Source organism: Balaenoptera musculus, chromosome 7 (assembly GCF_009873245.2).
Source record: "Balaenoptera musculus isolate JJ_BM4_2016_0621 chromosome 7, mBalMus1.pri.v3, whole genome shotgun sequence".
Taxonomy (NCBI): domain Eukaryota; kingdom Metazoa; phylum Chordata; class Mammalia; order Artiodactyla; family Balaenopteridae; genus Balaenoptera; species Balaenoptera musculus.
Genome location: NC_045791.1, coordinates 74,255,198 through 74,281,207, shown reverse-complemented (window position 1 = coordinate 74,281,207; position 26,010 = coordinate 74,255,198). Strand labels below are relative to the sequence as shown.

The following is a 26,010-nucleotide window of genomic DNA, read 5'->3' as shown; positions in this document are numbered from 1 at the left end:
ATATCTCATTGTGCTTTTGACTTGCATTTCTCTGATGATTAGTGATGTTGAGTATCCTTTCTTGTGCCTGTTAGCTATCTGTATATATTCTTTGGAAAAATGTCTATTTGAATCTTCTTCCCAATTTTTAATTGGGTTGTTTTTTTGATATTGAGTTATATAAGCTGTTTATATATTTTGGATATTAACCCCTTGTTAGTCATATTATTTGTAAATATTTTCTCCCATTTAGTAGGTTGTCTTTTGTTTTGTTGATGGTTTCCTTTGCTGTGCAAAAGTTTTTAAGTTTAATTAGGTCCCATTTGTTCATTTTTGCTTTTATTTCTTTTGCCTTAGGAGACAGAGCCAAAAAAAATATATTACCGTGATTTATGTGAAAGTGTGTTTTGCCTATGTTCTCTTCTAGGAGTTTTATGGTTTCAAGTCTTACATTTAAGTCTTTAATCCATTTTGAGTTTATTTTTGTATATGGTATGAGGAAAAGTTCTAATCTCATTCTTTTACATGTAGCTGTCAAGTTTTCCCGGCACCACTTATTAAAGAGACTGTCTTCTCTCCATTGCATATTCTTGCCTCTTTTGTCATAGATTAATTGACCCAAGGTGTGTGGGTTTATTTCTGGGCTCTCTATTCTCTTCCATTGCTCTGTGTGTCTGTTTTTGTGCCAGTACCAGTCTGTTTTGATTACTGTAGCTTTGTGTATAGTCTGAAGTCAGGGAGCATGATACCTCCAGCGTTGTTCTTTTTTCTCAAGATTGCTTTGGCAATTTGTGGTCTTTTGTGGTTCCATATAAATTTTAGGGTTTTTTGTTCTAGTTCTATGAAAAATGTCATGGGTATTTCATAGGGATTGCATTAAATCTGTAGATTGCTTTGGGTAGCATGGACATTTTAACAATATTAATTCTTCCAATCCAAGGATACAGAAGATCTTTCCATTTCTATGTATTTTCAGTTTCCTTCATCAATCTTTTATAGTTTTCAGAGTATAAGTCTTTCACCTTCTTGGTTAAGTTTATTCTTAGGTATTTTACTCTTTTGAATGTGATTTTAAACAGATTTTTCTTTTGCTTTCTTTTTCTGTTAGTTCATTATTAGTGTATAGAAGAGCAACAGATTTCTGTATTTTAATCTTGTATCATACAGCTTTGCTGAATTCATTTATTAGTTCTAATAGTTTTTTGGTGATACCTAATCATCTTTATTGAAAAGAACAAAATTAAGTAGATATATAGGTGTCGTAACTCTAAAGGAAAACTTGAGGAACAAAATATTGGGATTTTTTTTTTCTGTTTTTGCGTGGTTGTTGCTTTAAGATATATTCTACTGCCCTCTTCTGGTTGTGATCAGATTGCTTCCAAAATTGTCTTGATAAACCTTTTCTCCTGATAATTCAAGGTTTAATTGTTAGTGTCATGTCTTTTATAGTTGGTATGACTGTGTTTGTCTAATAATTGTCATACATAAATACATTTCATTATATGCAACTGAATAATGTTTCCAACATACATGCCAAATAATTATTACTTCGGCTTTTAATAAACTCTCTAGAAATACATTAATTCCATCTTATACACTCCTTACTACTTAATGAAGAAAAATATTTCTCCAAAATACTTAAATATATTCTTATACGACAGAAATTCCCGCTATTGCAAGGTAGATGAGTTGATAGTTTAGTTAGTTTTGTCAATAAGTTCAGTTTTCCCTCCATTTTACTCTTTAGCTAGATGAGAAAAATGTAAAATCCCTTATGATTAAAAATATTGTGAAACACCTGCGTAAGACAAGACTGTTTCCATATCCCAGCATATATCTTATGGAAACAATGTTATTTGATGTTGTTTATGATAAATTTTGTTTAGTGAATAATATATACAGATGCTCACATCTGCTCCCTTGTGAGCCTTTGTATACATTTGCTATGGAGGCAGTGATGATATTTTCCAGGCATGAAATCAGAATACCTATTCTTGATGAAGGATTTCTGGAATATGAAAGATAGATTTTCTTTAGCAGTAGTGTATCAATACTTACCTGTGTTATTGAAAAGAACAGATATAGAGTAAATCAAGACTGGCCCAGGTAATCCTGGGCATATGATCACCATAACACTTAAAAAAAAAAAAACTGCCAGAAAAAGAAAAGAGGTTTGGTTATTACTTGCATTGATTGCAATTAATTGATCGATAAGTTGGTTGATTGATAAGAACTGAGTGTTCACATACCATTTTCTTATTCTGTTGCCAAATGGCAATAACGTTCCCCTCGGCTCTTCTCAATATTTTTCACTTCTAACACCTCAAGCACTTAACCAAACAAAACATGTCAAGCTCTAAGGAGTGATATTTTAACAAAATTCCACAAAGAAATTCAGTTCATAATCAGTTGATCATTCATCCAACCATGGAGTGTTTATTTCTTTACTAGGAAGATAAGACAAGAAACAACCAAGAGGATTGGGAAAGGGAGTTTTGGATTAGAGAAGGGATGATCAAAATGGACATTTTAAATCACATCCAAGGACAAGAAAACTTTACACCCTTTAGGGTTCATTTAAAGGGGCTCTGTCTACTGTTAACAGTTGCCAACTTGCCTCACTGCTTGTGAGTCCACATGCAGCAGCTTCCCAGGTGAGATCGTTCTGTGCATTATCATGAGACTGCTGTGAAATAGGTCCATTTGCCCTTTCCTACTCTACTTTTGTTTCAGGTAGAAGATCAGATCCCTTTACTGCATATTTTTCCTATAAGACCAAAACAAAACAACAACTCAAACACAGAAAAGGATCCCTTTCCAGTTAGACCCACTGAACCCCAGAGGGAGAATAAAGATGCCTGAAGACGAAGCTCTTTCAACCTAATCCCACCTGTTTAGTATTTCTCAACTCTTTGGACTGCTGTCATTCTTAGCTCTGCTAGTTCTATCAGTGTGTTTCAGTATTTTCACTGCTACTGTGGCCTCTGTTTCCCAAGCTCTACTTTCTGCCTCCAGTGAACCCCTTCCTCGCACCTCCCCCTATAATTTTCCTTCTCCATCCCTTTGAGTGATCAGGCTGTGCTCATCTCTGTATCCTCAGGGTTTAGCACAGGGCTTAGCACATAATTAGTGAGAGGTTATGAGACCCTTCTTCCCTTAACAGAAAGTGGGATGCTCACCCAAGATCTTCAATGACTGAAAGTAGAAAACAGTTTTAGTACTATCATTCATCTGTTAGAATGTAGTTATGATAGGTATAATCCCTTATGTATTCTTGTACTTACTTCCACTCTATATTTTTACAGTGATTTTTACCTCTTCAAAGCACTTTTACATCCTTTGTTCCACTGGATTTAAATCCCACATGCCTATGAAGAAATCAGGGCAGTTGCTATTATCCTGTCTTATAATAGTTGAGCAAATTGAGGCAGAGAGTAAATTACCTTCTTTGTCTCTGTCCATGAGCTGTGACTAGAATCCTCACCATAGTTCTGTATGAACTGGAGTATAAATATCTTTTCTGAACAAAATTACTCAGAAAGGATATTTATATTTCAGATCATATATATATGTATATACATATATAAAATATATATTTTAAAACAATACTATAGGACTTCCCTGGTGGCACAGTGGTTGAGAGTCTGCCTGCCGATGCAGGGGACACGGGTTCGAGTCCTGGTCTGGGAGGATCCCACATGCCGCGGAGCAACTAGGCCCGTGAGCCACAGCTGCTGAGCCTGCGCGTCTGGAGCCTGTGCTCCGCAGCGGGAGAGGCCGTGACAGTGGGAGGCCCGGGCATCGCGATGAAGAGTGGGCCCCGCTTGCCGCAGCTGGGGAGAGCCCTCGCACAGAAATGAAGGCCCAACACAGTCAAAAATGAATAAATAATAATAAAATTAAAATATATATATTTAAAACAATACTATATATATTAAATAAACATATAAAATATATATTCAAAAATAGAATAAACATGTGTATATAAGCATAGACCTGTATAAATGTTACAAATACATACATATATACATGTATAAGTAAACATATATATGTAAATAAGTATGTATGTAGTTTCTTATAGACATGTAGCAGTCTAGAGGGGTGTTCCTGTTTGCCTTATGTGTTTTAAATAGACCCTAATAGTCATGTGCATATTATTCAGACTTGAAAAAGCCATGGTTCTAAAGGTTGTTTGCTGGTTACTGATGAGAGAAATCTTCCTTACACTTAATTTACTTTGGTAGATGCTTTTTGCAAAGATCCGTTGAACTTGGCACTCTATTACACGTCTCACTGAGTGGAGAGGAGGAAGATGAAAGGACATAATTAATTATAAGACCAGCCTTAAGACTCCTGTGCTTAAAGAGCTGTCCAACCCTAGGGAGTTGCTTCGTGCCTGAGGCTGGAGTGGGTTCCTTCACCTCATTACCACTGCTTGCCCTAATGAAGTTCTGCTGCTTTTCTTTAGCACAGTGAGGAGCATTTCTGGTGCTCTAGATAAAGAATCAGGATGTGGCCTCTTATTTTAATGGGTGGAAGGAGAAGGAAGGGTGACAGGACATACACCTATTTAGAAGACAGTTAATGACATGATTTATCTGACAGAATTATCCTGCAATAATTTGTCCCCAGAGAGACTTATTAGGGAGTATGACTTGAAAGTTCATTACCATCGCCATCACAGAAGCTAGTGTGGTCTCTGGCCTCTGTGCTTGTAATGGCTTCTGTGAAAATATATCAGCAACATGGAGCCAAATGCAGAAAACAGATGCCTTGCTGATTGTACGTAAGAATCCAAGGAAGGGTCAGCCACAGGCTAAACTGTGAGTTAGCTAACGTTTGTCTCTGACACCCTCCAACTTCTTTTATTAGTCTCCTTCTCTGCTTTCATGGTATCATTTTCTTATTCTCTCGTGCTCTCTAATTGCCCAGAGCCCCCTGCACGGGCCTGCCTGCTTTGGCAGTGCTCTGTGCTCTGAACCTCATAATTTCTCACAGCCATCAAACCTCCTCTCATTTAGACTGTCAGGTTGAAATGTGACCTCAAAATATTTTCTACTCAGGTGTACTAAGGAACTAGCACACTGCTATTTGAGGACAGTTTAATGTGGCTGGCCTTCCCTCCCTCCCTCCCTTCCTTCCTCCCTTCCTTCCATTTTGATAGAGGAAAAATATTTTCATGCAAAGCAAAAACTATACAATGACAGCGAATCAATCAGAATAATGGTAGAAAAGTTACTTTATGTAGTTTAGGTTATACATCAATAACGGTGACCAAAAAATCTCAGTGGCTTAAGCCAGCAAAGTTTTGTTTCTCATTCCAAATTGGGTTGTCAGGGTTCTCTGATCACTGTAGCCTTCAGAGACCTGGGAACCCAGACTGGGAAGCAGCCACTATTTCAAACATGGCTGGTTGCTGTGCTCACTGTACCAAAGAAAAGAAAGCTCTAGAGGGATTCCCATCGGCAATAAATGCTTTGACCTGGACATGGCACATCCTGAGGGACCCTGGAAAGACAGGAGCACTGTTGACTGTCCTCATACTCATTTATCTTTTATCCTCAATAACCAGCACAGTAAATGTTTATTAACGTGAAACGATTTCCAGGGATTCTGGTTTCTTTTGGGTTTGCCTTGGTCTGTCTAAAAGGAAATAAATAACAGAACCCATGAAGTAAAGCCTGAAGGCCTCCAGACTTAGTCTGGTGTCCCTGGGACACTAAAGATAAGAGGAATCCAAAGCCCTTTGAATCTACGTGAGAAGAATAGCATTCCAGGAGAGGTCATTCACGGTTGGTCAATTTCATGAATATCACATTCCCTCTGATGACTTAAGGAAATAGCTCTATACAGTTACTCCTTTTCTACTGCTTGGCACATGGTATTGTGCATTGAATATTTGTTGCCTGACTCATATGCAGACAGCCCATGGCCCTTTTTTGGACTCTTCTTTAAGTATCATGAGATACTTTTACAAAACAATCACTTCTTTGTATGTGCTGGTATAATGGAGTTTTATTAAATGTGTATTTCAATCATGTAAATTTAGCGATATATATGTATATATGTCTGTGTGTGTGTGTACACACAGGAAAAAGAGAGGGAGAAAGAAAAAAAAATACTGAGTTATACAGTCCAGGTAGTTCTGCCTGCCATTCCATTTACTGAGATTATGCCTCCAAGCAGGAGTGAGATGAAAAACTCCAGTCTACTCTGGTCTCAGCTGAATATGACTCTCAGTGAGAACAACTCAGCCCATTGCATGTACTTCTAATATTCAAATACATGGCCAAGCATTTTTTCATACAACTTGGCTCCTAAATGTTAACGCCAGCTGCTTCTTTGGCACTCACCCAAAGAGCCAATGATCTGTTCCTGTGCTGGAGGAAACACTGGCTGTATTGAGGCTCACTGTGAGGTGGTATGTTTGTCTCCAGCATGGTGTGATTTCGACTGTGTGGGTTTTGCCTAAAACCAACTTTAGGATCTTACATCACCTGTAAAATGAGACTCGACAGCATTCTTATTCCTTAGAAAACTAGAATCATTAGTGAAGACTCCCTGATTTTCTGTAGTCTGTTTTATTTTGAGCAAAATTATTTTGCTTTGTCTGCTATTTCCATGTGTGGGTCTAGAGTTACATTGAAGCCTGTATACCATCCAAAGATTAAATATGCCCATGGGAGTATATATGTTGCTTTTGCATGTCCCAAAGCAGATTAACATTGTTTTTCCATCCTCTCCAGAGTGCCTACCGCATGTTTACAAACAACACGTGTTTGAAGCACATGATCACCAAAGTCCGGCGGGACACCCACCACTTTGAACGCTACCAGCATAACCGGGACCTTGTGGGATTCCTCAACATGTTTGCAAACAAACAACTGGAGCTGCCGAGGGGCTGGGAAATGAAACACGATCATCAGGGCAAGGTAACTTGCGGGAGTTGCCATGGGGAAGCCTCCGTGTGACTGTGGGCTGCTTGTGGCTTTGGCACTGGGCCCTACCCTTCAAGTGAGGGCCGAAAGCCCTGTGTGACCTGGTTCAAGGGAAACCTGGACAAGCAGGTTGTTTGATACCATGAACCATTGCTACACTCTTCTGAAGTAGTGTATGCGGTGGATGGCTGTGAGGGCACTTGTTGGGCAAAACACTCACTTCCCCTGGATTTTCTTTGAATTGTAATCTCTCACCATTTTCTACTGATTAGAGAAAAGGTTTCTTGGGCAACAACACTTCCTTCTCCTAGCTATACAGCTTGTGTTGTGGGTAGTTGAATACAAGTTGCGGCAGTGTTTGGAGAAGGTGGCTAGGAGGTTGCTAAGCGACAGCGCAAGGTGTGTCTGTGACACCGTCAGGGTTTGGGCCTCAGTCTTGTTTATTCAGAACCCTGGTTTTGTTAGCACATTAAACAAGATTCACAGATTGATGAATTTATGATGAGAAATACGTAACTCTCACACAGGCCGGGTAACCACATCCGTACTTCCTTCTTCGACGGATGAACCAGAAAGCTGGCTTGTAATCAGGAGGTTGTTATATAAGTAAGAAATCAGAATGAGAAAGTTAGTAATTCTTATAAGGTGTTTCTCAGCTACGATTTTATTTATTAACTCTCGTTCAGCACCTACTATGAGCCATGAACTGTTTAAGCCCTTTATATGTTTAAGCTCTTCTCAACAACTCCGTAAGGCAATACTGTTATTATTATTGCTACTTACATATAAAGGGTTCCAGGTCCAGAATGGTTCAGTGACTTGCCCAGTGTCACAGAGGTGAGCAGTGTCTGAGCTGGGCTGTAACCCAGGCAGTCTGGTTCAAGGGTCCATGCTCTTAACCACCACATTATGCTCTCCAAGTATTGAGTAACCAACCTCAGTTTCCCTATCTATAAAAAGGCTTGAAATATGTGACTTGTAGGGTGGGGAGGATTAAATTGACAAGATATTTACAATAACTGTGCTTGACTTTTTCATTCAACAAATATTTATTGAGCACCTGTGCAAAACAGATAAACCAACGACTCCATGGAACTGCCATTCTGATGGAAAGAGATGGGCAATGGGCAGATAAGTAAATACATAGCATGCCAAGAGCTGATTAAAGCTATGATTTAAAAGAAAGCAGGAGACGGGGTCTAGAGAAAGGCAGGAGTGGAGGGTTATTTTATACAGGGTGGCTGCGGAAGGCCTCACAGATAAGGCTCTACCTGCACACAGACTTGAACGAGGTGAGAGGTAAACCATATCAGGGAAGAGCATTCAAGGCGAATGGAATGTGGAAAGTACTCAATAAATGCCGTTCTCCCCCAAAGTACCCTCTGGCAATAATACCACAGTAGCATCTTACTCATCCTGAACTCAGCTTCCAACAATCTTATTTAAGAACTTATAAGCAGTCAAATTAGATACTACAAAGTACATGTATGTATTTTAATGCATGGGAGGAACCCATCAGACTTTCATTGAAACTATTGACTTGATTTCTGTAAACTTTTTTTTAGTAAACCTCTAATTCCCAGCCTAGAGAAGATTAGAAGTGGCAAGCATGAAGTAGAATAGATGAAAGAGAATGGATTTGTGATTAGGTCCCTGGACCACAGATAGAATGGCGTTGTATCAGAGTCAGGTGGGCATGGCAGGGAAGCCTTTCCAGGACACTAGGAACTGCAGGCAGGGACACGGCACTTCCTGTGCTCTCTCCTTCCAGAGGAGGATGTCGCTTTCCTGGTGCTGAGTATTGGTCAACAGCCTGAGAGCCCAGTGTTTGTAAACATTCTACTAAATGGAAGGGCACAGGTGGTCCAAGAAAGGACTTTGGGAAATACTGATGGTATTATACCTACATATAAAAGAGCATTTGCAGACGAAGAATTCAGCTCTGTTCTCAACTCTGACAATATTTTACCTGGTGTCATGAGGAGCTATACTCATTAGAGAACCATAGGTCCAGGGAAACCCAAGTTGAGATAACACTGCATGTATTTCTGCTCTATATAGAGACTTAACTTGCTAAGTCATTTTGTATCCTTAGCTAAAGGGAATCGGGAACTTATCATGCAGACACGGAAGGGGAGGTTCCTTTCTTGCCAGTCACAACTTGCCAGACACGCTTCAGGAGAGAGCTTCTTATTAATAACACCTGAACCTTGAGAAAAGTTAAACTTAGGATACTATTTAAGATGAGTTACGATGTATTCTTAAGAACAAATTCTGTCTCATAGCTTTTATAAAGTTTCGATAGTTAAACAGAGGTAAACATTATCTCGGCTGTGTGGGTAACATAACCATCCATCTTTTCCTGAGGGTTTGGATTCATTTGGGGTTTCAGCCTGAAGTTGTAGGCATTGTAAAGAGCCCTGGATGTGGGCTGGTAGATAGCTGACCTCACAGTCTGTTGGTGGCTTTGCATTTGAATGCTGTGTGGCATGAAAGATGTGGAAGGACCCCTGGCCTTGTGGACAAAATGGATTATCAGACAGGCCTGAAAGATTATCACTTTAGCCTGATTCCTCTACTTTGTGCATTTGGACTTTAATAAGGTTTTTAGCTAAGCTGGGTACCTTAGTGAAAGCAGGTATATCTCCCTGTGCTTCTCCCCTATCCTTCCTGTACAAATGATTGGCTTCCAATGAACTAAAATAGCTTAAAAGAACATTTGGGAAAGGCTCTTGCCATGTCTGTATTTGGCTGTGCTGCTTTTGACTGTACTTTAAAAGTCATGGCTCCCATCCTCCAGGCAGTTAATAGGTTTCTTCCAGCCTGAAATTTTAGCTCCCCTTTTTAATGAATAGCTTTACCTCTAGAACATTTAAAGGGAGTAAACTTTTTGCCCCATTTAATATAACATCGAAAGCTATTAAATACTATGAGTTTTTTTTTTTTCCCCACAGTGATGACTGATTTCTAGAATTGACATGGAATAGGATGGCCAAATCCTCACCTGCATGAAAAGAAATGGTTCTTAAGAGGAACGTTGTCAAACTTAGCTGCTCAGGTTTATGAAATTTGGCTCCATGTTTTCTCAAGTGCAACATCTTCCTTTTGTGTTTTCATTTGTTTTGCCATTCAACACACTTCTGAATGCCTACTATGTACATGCCACTGTGATAACAATGATACAAGCTAACAGTGTAGCATTATGTAGTATGTAGCACTGGCTGTGTGCTACACATGTTATAAGCACTTAGATTAATTCCTTCCATACTCACAGCAGCCTTGTACATAACTGCTATTTTTATCCATATTTTCTAGAAGAGTAAACTGAAGCATAGCATGGCAAATTGACCAAGGTCCTATAATTAGTATGTGATAGAATTGGATTTGACTCAAGACGTCCAGCTCCAAAGTCTGTGCTTTTACCCTGCCTCTCACCAGTGAGGAGGGTGAATGCATATCTTCTAGCAATTACAGTGAAGGTAGTAAAAGGTGCTCTGGGAGCCTGTGGTAGGGTCTCCTACCATAGTTGAGGGGGTGGGGGCTTTTAGACACATCATCGAAGGGCAGCATATTGGGTGGATTGCTCTTGGCTCTCCAGGCATAAGCGACTCCCCATAGAGTCTCCCTTGCACTGTTTCATGACAGCTATCCCCATCTGTCTCATGGTATAGTTGTTAACTTATTTTATCTTCCCAAGCAGATGATCCCCTTCTTGAGAGTTCTCCTGTTTATTGTTTAATTACCCCCTCTTCAACCCCAGTGCCATTCATATAGAAGATTCTCAAAACAAGTTTGATGAATGAATGAAACTTGTCACCTGTAGATTCCTGGTTATTCAGTGATGTCTGCTTTGGACAAATGAGGAAGCTTCCAGGCTCTTTCCTCATTGCCACTCCCTCCTCCTCCTGTGCTCTCACCAGAAGTAGCTCCTAAGATTCGCCTGATTTGACCTCTCTTAATGCATATGTTGTCTTGGATTTTTCGTATTACATGTTTGAACAAGGTAGTGATTATGCTTGTAACACACTTTAGCTGTCTTCAGTTTTGGAAGAGACTTTTGTTTTCTAATTACTTAAGGCCAAAGGTTTAAATTGGGTGAGATTTCACAGGAGTCTAGATTTGAATTGCTTTTTTTTTTTTTTGAGAGTTCTAGAGTGAAAAATGTCCTTGACTTACATAAAAGAAGTAAAATATATTTTTTTAATTGACTGTTAGTTAAAGAGTAAGAACAGAATATCAGGCCTTACTAGGTAAGATGAGGATAATGATGAAAATGACAGTGACAAGGGTGATAATGATGATACCTGCATTTATGAAGCTTATACCATGTGCCAGGCACTGTACTAGGTACTTTTTCATGAATTATCTTATTTAGACCTCATGGAAGTTTATGAGGTGGGTGTTATTATTATTATCTACATTTTATTGAAATTTAGAGATGTTAAATAATGTGTGTATTAGCAAGCAAGTGAGGAATTCAGGATTCTAACTTTAGGAGTATGACTCTTAACTGCTACACTCTATTGGGAGAGATTGTCTTTGGAAATGAGAGATATTTTATCATTCCAAGGAAGAAGAGTTCCAATCCAGGTACTGGGATTACTGGTATCCTTCAAGGCTGAGTCATACATATAGGTTTTGATTAGCTCATAGGTAGTTTACTAGAGGACACCTCACCAGAAACACATACATGACTTCACGCTTAAATACCATCGAGTCCTTATGCTAGGGACGCATAGAATAATGGAAAGGAATGAAATTCACATAACATTGATGACTTATTAGATGCCAGGTTCTATGATAGGATATTATATTAGCTCATTTAACTTTCACAATAATCCTATGGAATAGGTTTTGCTATAGATGAAGAAACCAATGCTCAAAGAGGTTAAGTGTGCAAGTAAACTCTTGTATACAGATCCATGTCTTTCTGTATCCAAATCCTGTAATAATTTTCCTGTGTAAGGTTAGTCTAGACCTCACTGGCCACTAGCCATCTAACTGGCTTGGGATACATCATTTACATTTCCTAGGTCTGACTTTCTTTATCTCTACAAATGAATAGGTTGATCGTCATTTGATGTGTTTATTGGTCATTGGTATATCTTCTTCGGAAAAATGTTTATACAAAGAGTTGCCCCATGATCCAACAATTCCACAGTTAGGTATATACCCAAGAGAAATGAAAATGTGCTTCCAAACAAAAACTTGTACACAAATGTTCACAGTAGCATTGTTCAAAATAGCCAGAGGGTAGAAACAACCCGAATGTCCGTCAACTGAGAAATGAATAAATGAATGTGGTAGATCCGTACAGTGGAATACTGTTTAACAATACAAAGGAATGAAATACTGATACAGTATGGTAAACCTTGAAAATATTTGCTAAGTAAAAGAAATTGGTCACAAAATATCACACATTATACTATTCCATTTATATGAAATGTCCAGAATATGCAAATCTATAGAGATAGAAAGTAGATTGGTGGTTTCCTTGGGTTGGAGATGGGATGGGGAGTGAATGCTAATAGGTATGTGGTTTCTTTTGGAGGAGAGAATGTTCTAAAATTATATTATGGTGATAGTTGCACAATCCTGTGTATATACTAAAAACAGTGGATTATATACTTTAAATGGGTGAATTGTACAGTATCTGAGTTATATCTCAGTAAAGCTGTTTAAAAAATTAATAGGTTGAATTAGAGGAAGACTAAGTTTCCCTTTTTACGTCCTAGATTGTATAGATCTTTGATTCTTCAGTCTTAAAGATTAGATGATACAGTTCCAAACTGGGTTTGACATCAAATATGTAATGCTTTTCTTTCTACTTTTAATTACATTTGGAAAGGTATCTTGTTCAGAATTCCACACTACGTTTTAATCAGTATTTTGTTCCATTACTTGATTTCCTTAATCATTTTGATTCTGGGAATTAACCCACATTTTATTTTATGCAGGATAGTCCTCATGAGACTGTGATCAACATCTACGTGTACATATTTGTTGTACCTAAGGTCTAGGATTTTCAACTAACATACAGGACACATTTTGACTTGCCTTATTTGAAACAAAACATATAAGCAAAGACAGTAGGCCAGTAGAGAAAGAAAATCTCTTCTTACTTCTTATTGCAGTAATTCTTAAACCTTTGTACACTCTCAGGACTGTGAAAATCAAGGGTAATTTGAGATCTGAGTTACATTGTTGATATAAACTTTTTATATTTATGCAAGAAATATGTATCAGTAGTATTAAAATGTGACTTAGTTAAAATGCTTCTGGTTCTTGGCTAGGTTTGATCATTAGTGTGTGCTCATGGGGATAATATATCTGGTAGACAAATATGAGTTTTAATAAGGAAAACCAAATGTTACTTAACCTAGGAGTGTTTTTTCTTTCTTCATTTTAAAAAATTCTTTCCTCCTTTGCTCCTTTCTTTCTTCTTTCTTTCCTCCCTCCCTCCCTCCCTTCCTTCCTTCTCATTTTTAATTTGGAGGATTTGAGGAAATTATGCTGCTGTGGATGAGGATTCCTGGATCCATCGCTGTCTTTCTGATCTAACTTCTACAAACCCCAGTTTTCTCTAAAATGAGGGCTAGTAACCTGTCCTGTCCAGCTCCTGGGGCTGTGGTTGGCATCCACTTAGATAGTCACGGGATTACAAATGGAAGAAAAACAATTAGGATTATAATTAAACAATTTATTCAGTAATTGACTTATTATTACCTATAGTGTAGAAGATAAAAGCAGTACAATTACAAGCCTCTAGAGGTTTATGACTTAGTTTGGGGAAAGCAAAATATGGATTATTCAAACACCTACAAAATAAAATGGACCATACAGCACACTAAGCCAGGAATGCTACTCACTTGGTTATTCCTACCCAGCTCTCCAAAATCTTGATGTGAATGGTTAGGTAGAAGCAAGAATCTACAGTAAGTAGAACAATAACTAAAGAGCTTCATCAGTTTAGACTTTTATAAAAATGATAAAGATTTGTTATTGATGGTTAAATCCTTACTCTAATGGGAAATACACAATGACATATAAAAGATACACTGAAGAATTAGTGTCAGTGTCCCATTCCTCCTCTCAACAAACAGCTGATCTCCCTTAACTGAGGTGGTCCAACAGAATAGTTTTGTCACAACAGGGTTCCTTTTGTTGTTCTTGTTCTTTTTGTCCATGTTGTTCTTGACCACTGCACGGTAGTCTGCCCTCGAGTGTTTCCTTCTGCCTGAAACCTGTATAACAACCCAGAGCATTTTCTGTGTCTCTGCTATGAGTGCTCTGTTTATTGTGGTCTCTCTGGTAGATTTGTTCTCTTGCTAGATTAGTGGTCTTCTACTCTGGTGGTTACAATCTCCATAAGCTATGGTCATGAACATAGTGTTTTAAAAACATCCTTAGCCAAATAAGTAACTTTCTTTTTAGAACTGGAACTGAAATCAGATCCACACATTTGCACAGAATCATGTACTTCCTCTGTAAAGCCACTAAGCACCCCTTGCCCAGACCACTTTACCCCTAATGCCTCTTATTTGGATTATAAAAGAACAGAACGTGCATCATGCATTAGTATAGGTACAGAAAGACTTATTTCTGGCCTGGGATACCTGGAGAGTTTTCATAGTAAAGTTTGGATTTGAGCTGAACCCTGAATGACGAGTAGGATTTTGATAAAATTAGATTGTGGAGAAGAGAAAATTTGGAATGGGAAAGGAAGGAAAACACCCAAAGTAAAGACATGGAAAAAGGAACACACTGGGTGGGTATGTTTGGTTCCTTTGGAGAAGTAATGGGTCTCCCTTGCTGTGCAAAAGCTTTTAAGTTTCATTAGGTCCCATTTGTTTATTTTTGTTTTTATTTCCATTTCTCTAGGAGGTGGGTCAAAAAGGATCTTGCTGTGATTTATGTCATAGAGTGTTCTGCCTGTGTTTTCCTCTAAGAGTTTTATAATGTCTGGCCTTACATTTAGGTCTTTAATCCATTTTGAGTTTATTTTTGTGTATGGTGAAACTTAAAAGCTTTTGCACAGCAAAGGAAACCATAAACAAGACAAAAAGACAACCCTCAGAATGGGAGAAAATATTTGCAAATGAAGCAACTGACAAAGGAGTAATCTCCAAAATTTACAAGCAGCTCATGCAGCTCAATATCAAAAAAACAAACAACCCAATCCAAAAATGGGCAGAAAACCTAAATAGACATTTCTCCAAAGAATATATACAGATTGCCAACAAACATATGAAAGGATGCTCAACATTACTAATCATTAGAGAAATGCAAATCAAAACTACAATGAGGTATCACCTCACAGCAGTCAGAATGGCCATCATCAAAAAATCTGCAAACAATAAATGTTGGAGAGGGTGTGGAGAAAAGGGAACCCTCTTGTACTGTTGGTGGGAATGTAAATTGATACAGCCACTATGGAGAACAGTATGGAGGTTCCTTAAAAAACTAAAAATAGAACTACCATATGACCCAGCAATCCCACTACTGGGCATATACCCTGAGAAAACCATAATTCAAAAAGAGTCATGTACCACAGTATTCATTGCAGCTCTGTTTACAATAGCCAGGACATGGAAGCAACCTAAGTGTCCATTGACAGATGAATGGATAAAGAAGATATGGCACATATATACAATGGAATATTACTCAGCCATAAAAAGAAATGAAATTGAGTTATTTGTAGTGAGGTGGATGGACCTAGAGTCTGTCATACAGAGTGAAGTAAGTCCGAAAGAGAAAAACAAATACCGTATGCTGACACATATATATGGAATCTAAAAAAAAAAAAAAAAGGTTCTGAAGAACCTAGGGGCAGGACAGGTATAAAGATGCAGACGTAGAGAATGGACTTGAGGATACGGGGAGGGGGAAGGGGGAAGGGGGAAGGGTAAGCTGGGACGAAGTGAGAGAGTGGCATGGACATATATACACTACCAAATGTAAAATAGATAGCTAGTGGGAAGAAGCCGCATAGCACAGGGAGATCAGCTCAGTGCTTTGTGACCACCTAGAGGGGTGGGATAGGGAGGGTGGGAGGGAGACGCAAGAGGGAGGAGATATGGGGATATATGTATATGTATAGCTGATTCACTTTGTTATACAGAAGAAACTAACACACCATTGTAAAGCAATTATACTCCAATAAAGATGTATAAAAAAACAAAACAAAACAAAAAAGGACTTCCCTGGTGGTGCAGTGGTTAAGAATCTGCCTGCCAATGCAGGGGACACGGGTTCAAGCCCTGGTCCGGGAAGATCCCACATGCCGTGGAGCAACTAAGCCTGTGTGCCACAACTACTGAGCCTGCACTCTAGAGCCCACGAGTCACAACTACTGAGCCCGCGTGCCACAACTACTGAAGCCCGCATGCCTAGAGTCTGTGCTCCACAACAAGAGAAGCCACCGCAATGAGAAGCCCGCACACCGCAACTAAGAGTAGCACCCGCTCCCCACAACTAGAGAAAGCCCGCGCACAACAACGAAGACCGAATGCAGCCAAAAAAGAAAGAAAGAAAGAAAATTAAGAAAAAAAAAAAAGGAAGTAATGGGAACATTTTGAGAGACCCTGCATTAGATACACACACACACACACACACACACACACACACACACACAGGAGAGCTGGTGGTGTAAGAGCCGATCCAAAACCCAGCAGGCTTGGGACCCAAGTAAACGCCAATGTCCCAACTCAGTCAGGCCAAGGCAATTCCCTCTTACTCAGCCTTTTGACCTTCAATTGATTGGATGCGGCCCACCCATATTAGGGAGGGTGATCTGCTTAACTCAATCTACTGATTGAAAGGTGAATCTCATCCAGAAACACTCACAGACACATCAGAATAATGTTTGGCCAAATGTCTGGGCACCCAGTGGCCCAGTTAAGTTGACACATAAAATTAACAATCACTGACCGATATCAATGGAGTAAAATCAGTGGAAGCACCATTACAGAGGGTTAAGGATAACAGAGAGAATGATACAAAATGACATGGACAATTAGAAAAATATTGCAAAGCTTGATATTTCTTATTAATAAGTTTATATAATGGACTTACCATTTGGTTTAATTTTTAAGAAAAGTGTTTATTTTTGACTCCCCTTTCAGATGTTAAATATGGAATAACTTTTTTCCTGCCTCTTTGTTTCATACTCTCAAACAGTATTAACACTGGGTGCTTTCCCCAGATCATTCTACTTGAGCCTAAACTGAAACTTTGAACTTTAAAAGTGATATAAACGTCATGGGCTCTTTAAATGAAAATGTAAAATGGTAGCCATCTCCTTATTTAAAGTGAAATGTCTTTTCCCATAGTTTCTTGTGTTTTCCCCTACAAAAAACACTAGCTATAATATCACCCAGCTAAATTGACATCCATCTCTAAAGCCAAGCTTGTAACTCTAGGGGTTTGTGACTTTGGATGTCAGACTGGGGATTTGAGTATCAGTATGGTCCAAATATTCAACTTCGATGACCATGGCAAGTAGGAGTTATGGTTATGAGGACAGATTTTTCTAGAAGAGAACAAATATTTGTACAGTGAAAGTTACCACAGTCAGAGCCTACTTGAGGAGTCTCATTTTACCAGATGCTAATAGCTTATGTGGCTGTAGAAGTTGCCCCAGTGATGACACAGACTTTGGTTTCAATCCCACATGAAGCTGATGGCCACAGTTTATTGGGTCAGGTTCATCTTAATGAGTAAAATGCAACTTAATATTTGGAGGTTTCAAGTGAATCCCAAAAGTCTCTTAGCAGGATAAGTTCTACACTTTGAAAGATATATTTTTCATTCATTAGAGCACTATATTTGTTATTTTTGTGGCACGTCTCTTTAATTGCTTTGAAACAACTAGTACCTCTTTGTGGTGGTTGTCTGGTTTAATCACCTCCAGTTACACAGCAATCCAGGTAGAGATGAAATTAAACTCTAAATTTATAAATAACACATAGTTTTTAGAGTATCTCTTGCTTATTTCTCAGGGGGTACAGTCTTGTTAGACCAAAAATTAACCCACACATAGAGGCAGAGGTGAAGAATCCTTCTAGGTCAGTATACCTTTCAGAATGAGAGACTAAAGCAGAGGTTGGTTTTGTGAATGTATTTTTGAGTAAAATGCTAAACTCATGGAATATTGAAGGAATTGCCCAAGTTATGAAGATGGCCTGTGCCTTTTATCTTTAAACAGTTGTCCTCTGACCAGCACTGAATCTTTTAAAAAAAATGTAGAGTACTATTTTAAAATTTCATGGCAATGCCCTTCTGTTCTCCCTAAAATGTGCTGATTTGGATAACTCCATCCTTGGTCTTCTGCAGTGACGTGCTGATAAGTGCTTAGCAACCAGATCCCCAGGGGCGGTGGGGAGGAGGGCTGATCTGTAACATTTGCCACTTTCCATGGTGTAAATTCTCCCACCATAGCCAATTTCCGGCTGCCAGCATCATCGTCAACCAGCCTGAGAATTCCTTGAGATTCCACCATCAGCTCCTGTAAGCTGGTCCAAGCCATCCCCAGCATGTCACTGGCTCCCCTATATTATACTTCTAACACCTAAATACCACTACTCCCAATACATAAAATACCACCCCCCCCCCTTAGCTAACATTTTACATCTGAAGTTTTGGGGATGTTTTACTTATCCATGGTGCCACGTGTCCCTGTTTTCTCTCCTAGCAACTGTAGATCTCTGATCACAGCAGTTTAACAAAATAACCTTCTTTAACTTTTTTGTTACTGATAGATGTCATGAGATATTTGGGACCACTCACTCCTTCAGATGAACCAAATGTTAGAAAATGTTAGCATGACTATTTTTTTAGTTATAATAAACTCTACTGTTCAGTGCTTTTCATCTCCAGTATTGGTAACGGAGTTCTGTCTGGGATATAATGTAGAGAAAATAATAGCATGTTTATTCCTTACAATTGGGGAAATACTAGAGAGGGGACCAGGAGCTGAGATTTATATTTCGGAAGGGAGAAAATGCGTGAGTAAATTACAATCTTAATAAAAATTAAAGTAGATTACAGTGAACTTTTTGAGCATTTTAAGACTTTATAGAGTTGAGAAACTAGAAGTTAGAACAGATTCAATATGCAGTGCTGCTATCTTTTAAATTATTGTTCTTTCATTGTTTCCATAGCTCTTTAGAGAAAGAAAGAAGATCTGATGATGTCTTTCTGTAGCATAGATACAAGTGCTTTTTGTTTTATTTTGTTTACACGGTCTTTTAATACGGATTCCTGGTTTGGCAAAATGTTAAGTGGAAACAATTTCAAACTTCTGTAACTTAGATTTGTTGAGCCTGAGGTTGGTATTTCTTCACAAATACTGATGGCTTTTTCTTTTCTTAAAATAATAGAAGCTTAAAAAAAAGAATTGTGTAAAGAGAGAGGTGTATTTTGTTTGGCCTCACTAAAATACCACTTGGCTCCATCCAGCCCATATTTTCTGACTCTGATCATGCCCTGAAGCAGCGAGAGGGTAGAAGTTTTTAAAACGAGATTTGAATTTGGGTATTTGCATTCCTTTCAGTTTTTGATTATATTGTTAGCCCTAGTTGGTCCAGCACTGGGAAGCTTGAGTGAATTTCCTTAATGAAACTTAACAGTAGGGAATCTGTGTTGTTCAAAATTTGCTTTGCTAGTGGCTAATCTGAAAAAGACTCCTTTTCTGATACAATTGCTTTTTTTAATGTGGTCTGCCTTCTCAACATACTGTTTATTCAGACAGTATTTATTGATACACAGTAGACAATTTCAGAAATAAAGGCAGGCTATTCAAGAATGGTGACATAAAAAGTGACCCAAATTAAATTTTTTTTTAAAAGGAATAGGTCAGCTTCATTACTGGCTTGAACTAGTTAGGACATCCTATGGGAAAGTGATCCACTTTTGTGACATAATCGATTTGTGCATCACAAATAGAAATGGCAAGCCTAAAATTTGCACTGTATTTTTTCTATGCTTCGATCCTTGTTTTAAAGTAGAATACATCTTCCACAACTCAGTTGTGACCTCAGTCATCTCCTTTACGTGGATGTAGCAAAGCACCAAGGAAGCCTGCCCAGGGTCACACAGGGAGCGGAGCAGAGCCAAAGCACATGCCAAGGAATTGCCTCTTCGTGCTGCCCTTGGCCAGCGCTAAGTGTGCTAGCTGCGTGGTTTCGATAGTGGTCTTAATTGAGACTTTTCCCCCAAGTGCTTGGCAGACTTAAAAAGCACATGTAAACAGTATACACATTCCATTTACTCTGAAACTGAGCTCCTTGTGGAATACAAATGAGCACCTATGTTCCACCCACAGCCCAACCTCCAGCAGGGGAGCCGCGCAGATTGTGCAGAGGACGTACAGTTGGCTGTCCAGCGTCAGTAGCAACCTTTTCAGCACTGAAACAGTGGTGAGGCCCAGCGCTCTGAGTGACAGTTATTGTCGGCCTAATTCAATAAATACTTCAATACTTTTCTAAAATCAAGTACTATGTGAGGGGAGTGGGAAGAACATCAAAAGGAAAAATAGGAGGCAGAAAGAATGGAAGAAAAAGAGGAGAACTATGAAAAGGAGAGGGAGGGGAAAGAGGCACTGTTCACTGGGCTTTGAAGTCAGAAAGATGGATTCAAATCTCAGCTTTATACTTTCCCAACTCCACATTTCACTTAAATCTCGGACTGTTACCCAACTGTATTAAAGGTGAACAATAATGAGAAATCATTATTTATGAAATAATGAAAATCCTTATTTATAATGGTGGTGGCCGGCTTATGCGTTCTTCTTTGCTGACTTCAGTGCATCAATTAGGATTTGGTTTGGCTGCATTGTGACAGAGACCTATACAAAGTTTACTATACAAGGTTTTATTCTGTCACATAAAGAAGTTCAGAGATAGGCAGTCTAGGGCTCTTGAGGTGGCTTCTTAAGTTGTAAGAGCCTTGGCTCCTTACCGCTTTTTACTCAGCCGTCCCTCATCTTCAGGGTTCGTTATGGCTGCTGGGGTTCGGCAATTACATCTTTGTTTCAGGGAGCAGAATGGATGAAGTACAGAAGGAGGGCTTTACCTTGTAAAAATCTCCTTGGAAAGGAGTTTTCCAGAAGCATCATGTGACCCTCTGTTTACATCTCATTGACCAGAACTTAATCTAGGCCATACGTACCTACACGGAGCCTGGGAAATGTGGGTTCACTGGTTCTCCTCTTTTTTTTTTTTTTTGAGCTTTGTTTTTGGGCTGCAGGGAGAAACACTGTAATCCTTAGAAAAATGTCTCGGAAGTTAATACTGTTATTATTAGTAATAATAATATTAACTCACATTTAAGTGGTCTCAGGTACTATGTTCAAAAATTTATATGAACCATCTCATTTTATCTTCCTTTGATGTAGGCGTTATTATACCTATTTAACAGAAAGGAAATTGTAGTTTGAAAAAGTTAAGTAGTTTGCCCAATGTTATGTCAGTAGTAAGTGGTAGAGCTAGAGCTCAGACCCAGGCTTGTCTTTCTCTAGATCCCAAGCATTTAATCACTACTTTGTCTCGGACTTCTCAAGTTTTAACTTGATAGTTTATCCATGTCCACATGAGGTGTTTTAAAACCTTTTATCCTATTTGTGGTATTATAGTCTTCGGCTCTCCACACTTTTCACCCAACACACACACACACACACACACACACACACACACACACACACACACACTTCTCTCATGTATTTTGCTCAAATCTTTCAGTATTTCTATGCTTACATAAAAGAATGTGACTTTTAATACTTGGTTAGTTCATTGTCAGTTGTCTCCCTGTATTTTGGTCAGGAGTCTGCTATTCGAGCTTTGGGCAGTTTATTTACTGAGCACTGTCTTTCTCCCAGATGCAGCCCTAAAAGCTATTGGGGAGAGCAGGGTGAGTAAGAAAGAGTCCCTACCCTGAAGGTATTTACAGTATAATTTTTTATAGAATGGATTTTAGAGAAGCCTCTTAAGTCAGATTATACTATGACACTCCATGTAAATCACAACTGACCTAGATGTGCACACCCATTAGTCCTTATAATTACAAGTGATTCATCATTACCTCTAAATGACCACCTGTTCCTTCAAAACATTCCTAAGAAATTAGGTAGAGTAAATAGGCAATTCTATTTTCATACTCTCTGTATTTTCCCCTTAAACAACATGGCTCATATTATTGTTGTAGTAATAAGAGCTTAATCTTAATATACATAAAGAGAATATTAAATTGACTGTAATACCTATTATGTTGAAATGTGTATTTAAAAAAATGAATTTCTATTTTATGACATTTTAAATAGTGGCAGAAATAATATACGTACAAGTGTATTAGAAGCTCAAATCAAACGGGGACTAGTGTCACATTTGAAACCAGAGCCTGCCAATACAAGCCTGTGTAGGGTTTATTGTTGGTGTACGTTTTTACAAGATCAGAGAAGAAAGATATTCCACCTGATAGGTTATGGAAAAGGGAGCATTACCCAGGGATGTGAGGTTGATGACTCTGTCCTACAAGACTTCCATTTAATCCAGTCTTTGTACCTGGAAATCGGATATTGAGAGAAGGGACAGACAAGGATTCTTGTTCTGGCCATTTCCCTGTTTTGTTTCTAGTGCACTTTCTGCTTAAAGTTATTTTGTTTTAAAGAAGTCATTTTCCCCCTATTTGGGAGCTACTTACAAATTATTTTGCCCTATTTCCTGATTATCTACAGAAACATTTTGTTTCATAATGGAAAGGTGAATTTTTAATCAGCATAAATATACCATCTGCCCCTGGGATTTGCCTAGATGCATTCATTCCTAGTCTTTAAGGTACTTTGTTAACAGAGCTCCATCAGTTCTTTTTTGCTTAGGTTATTTGGCATATATCATGTGTCCTGACATTTATCAGTAATGAGTCTCCAGGCTCTCCTAAGAGTCCTTTTTATCTTGACCTAATTAACTTTATCTGATCATGGAAAACTTACATTTTCTAATTATCCTTGAGATAATGGGCTTCATTATTGCCTTGAATGAATTTTACATTGCAAACTTAACACCATTTTGTTCCTAATGATAATGAAAAATAACACTTGCATCGAGTTTTAGAATTAAACAAACAAACAGAATTTTTAAAGGCCTTTCTACATTACATGCAATCCTTACTGCAAAACTTAGGGAAATGGTTTATGCTCATTCGTGGTTTCATGTCACAAGGGATTCTGCAGTAAACATGACAGACATAGTTTCTTCCTTCCTATCACTTTATGGAGGAGAAATGTTTATTATGAATGAAGGAGGCATGTTTTTATAAGAAATCTATAGCCCAGAGAACTTAAGTGTCTTGCCCTGAGTCATTGTATGTGATAGAATTTGTCTGGGTGTATGATCAATGACCAAACTGGAAAGGAAGTAAGAAGGAGATTGTAAAGAGTCTTGGAAAACTGACCAAAGGGTTGGAATATTTTTTCTATAGATAACAGGTAGCCATTAGAGGCTTTGGATTGGAGTGGAAATGCAGTCAAAGCTTTTAGAAAAAAAAATTCTGATAGTGAGGTGCTATTCAGGGAATAAGGTTATAGAGATGTGGAACAACTGAGAAACTACTAATAATTGTATGTTTAAGAGAAAGCCCTGAAATAATGGAATGAATGATAGTCAGGCTGGGATGGGACAAATAGAGGAGACACTATAATGAGAAAATGAAGGAGGACTTGGTAGCTGATTACATAGAAGGAAAAGAGAAGTCAATGATATCTGAAAGAAAAACTTGGTAATAACCGATAGCAGTTAGAGCAAAGAGCGTCAGTTAAGAGAAGCCCAAATGTCCATTCAGGGGGCTTCTTTCTAAGATCCTATCTTTGATGACTGTATTTCCTAAAGCCAGGAACAATGTTCCTTCCTGCTGTCTTCATTCTGCATCCAATCTAAGCGTTGCTTCCTCTCTTCTGGTCTATCCTGAGGGAAGAAGGAGAAATTCTCCTGAAGATTTGAAATTACGAGAAAACGAAGCGAAGGTTATTGCTCCAAAGTGGGTCTTTCCCTGCATGTGTGAAACGATAGGACCGCTAAATCAAGTGTGTGCCATGTATGGAGTGTTGACTGAGTGGGTTGCTTCCTAGGCATTTTTTGTCGACCACAACTCCCGTACCACCACTTTCATCGATCCCCGGCTCCCGCTTCAGAGCAGCAGACCCACGAGTGCGCTGGTGCATCGACAGCACCTGACCAGGCAGCGCAGCCACAGCGCGGGCGAGGTGAGTCCCGAGCCTTAGCGACCGACCTTTTGGCTGATAGAAGCACGGGATGTGGGGTTTATGGAATCGTGCTGGCTCTTTCTTATTGTTTTGTTTTTCTAGTTTGATTTAGAGACTATCATTTGGAGGCTGAAAGTGTTGGAATGTTAATGGGGCTTCTCTGGAAACTCATAGAGCCTAAATTACAGGTTTAAAAAGTAGGACATGTGAGGAAAGGTTGAAGAAATTAGAGATTTAGAGAAAAAAAATTCAGTGGATGGTGAGAGGGAATTCATAATGCAATACAGTGTTCAAGAGAGGATGATGATGAGCCCTTTTGCATACCTAAGAGCAGCTTCGTAGGAAGCAATGAATGTAACTTTTTTAGGGGATTAAAATTAGGTTAAAGATAGGGAAGTTTCTTAAGTGAGGATTGCTGGATTAGATTAAAATCTTCGGCCAATGCTATGGGGTTGTGGTATCCTCATTAATATTCTTTAAAGTTAGGATATATATGAGGGTTGATTTATACACTCTAAGTGCTCAGAGAAAATGGGTGACATTAAGAATTACTAAAAGCTCTACCGTACTCTATTGTACTTTGCTAGTTTGCAGTGTCCCATGGTAACCACATGAGGGCTCTCTAATAATCTAACCAGAAAAAAAAAAAAGAAAGAAAAAGACAAGAAAAGAGAAAAGAAATAATCTCTTCCTGTTTCCCTTTTTCTGTAGCAGGTTAAATAAATAAAAGAGGAATGTTTTAGGTCACATATTTTCTCCTTAGTACAGACTTATGCTTTGAATGTCATATATTATCACTTGATATACATTGTTTCTAAAAATTCCCTTAGACAAGAAGAATTAAGATTCTTTTCCTGCATGCCTTTTCCACGTTCCATCTATGTGCGTATCATATTTTCAGTATTATATTGTATGTCAAATATTTTTGTAGCTTCTATTATAAGAAAAGATTATGAATGTAATAAATAACTGGATTTGATTCATCAAAATTCCACTCTTGGAATTTCCCCTCATGATTTACATACTGGCTCTAATGATTATGTGTGTTTGCTGGTTGTAAGTGCAGACATAGAAGAGTACACACGAGAAGCTCACATAAAAATGATATATAAATCTATTGCAAGATGAGGTATGCACAAAAATATGCATGTTTTATGAGTAGCTAATAAATCTCTACCTGGCTGTCATATAAAACATTAGTGGTGAACTGGATGATGCTAATAGCATGCATCTAAAAAGCAGAACAGACCTCTCTCACCTTTGGACCTTGTGCGTGATATGTAGCGTATTAGGGCCCTGCCTGGTTTTATCACGCAACCAGTGCACTTTAGATGCTTGCCTTATCTTGACTTCACAATATGACGCTGGCTGTTCAGTCTGATCAGGGCTACATGCATGAGATTAGTAGCTATACATACATTTTCGTGCATGAGATTAGTAGCTATACTTACATTTTCTTTCAACTCCTCTGCCTCAGAACTTGAATTATTTTCATGGTCTAGCAGTAGGGATACTAAGGTACACATTAAAATTTGAATGAGAACTTCTCTTCTTATTGACGGAAAATGAGCAGTGGAACAGAGACGACCCCTTAAAGACTCAGCATTCAGTCTCAGCGTTGTTAAACCCTTGAGGGGAATGTGCTTTCTGGCCCAGCTGTCGGAAGCACGCACATCCTGCAGTGTAATACACACGTTTATCACGGCTTGCCCACTGTCTGATGGTCTGGTCTGAAGAAGCAGGGTGTCAAAGAGAAGACCTTTGGCTGTTCTGGGAAATGATGACACAAGGCAACTTACTGACAGGAGGGAAAGTATATGTTGGCAGATTGAAATGATA

General features: G+C 38.6%; 1 protein-coding gene across 3 annotated transcripts in view; it reads left to right on the top strand.

The window, feature by feature from the left end:
- HECW2 (HECT, C2 and WW domain containing E3 ubiquitin protein ligase 2) overlaps nucleotides 1–26,010 on the top strand; it is a 415,256-nt gene that overhangs the window by 294,845 nt on the left and 94,401 nt on the right. For all 3 annotated transcript variants that reach the window (XM_036857486.1, XM_036857485.1, XM_036857484.1), the window contains 2 exons: nucleotides 6,726–6,911; nucleotides 24,037–24,171. In XM_036857486.1, coding sequence (XP_036713381.1) covers nucleotides 6,726–6,911; nucleotides 24,037–24,171 — 321 coding nt within the window. The remainder of the gene's footprint in view (nucleotides 1–6,725; nucleotides 6,912–24,036; nucleotides 24,172–26,010) is intronic.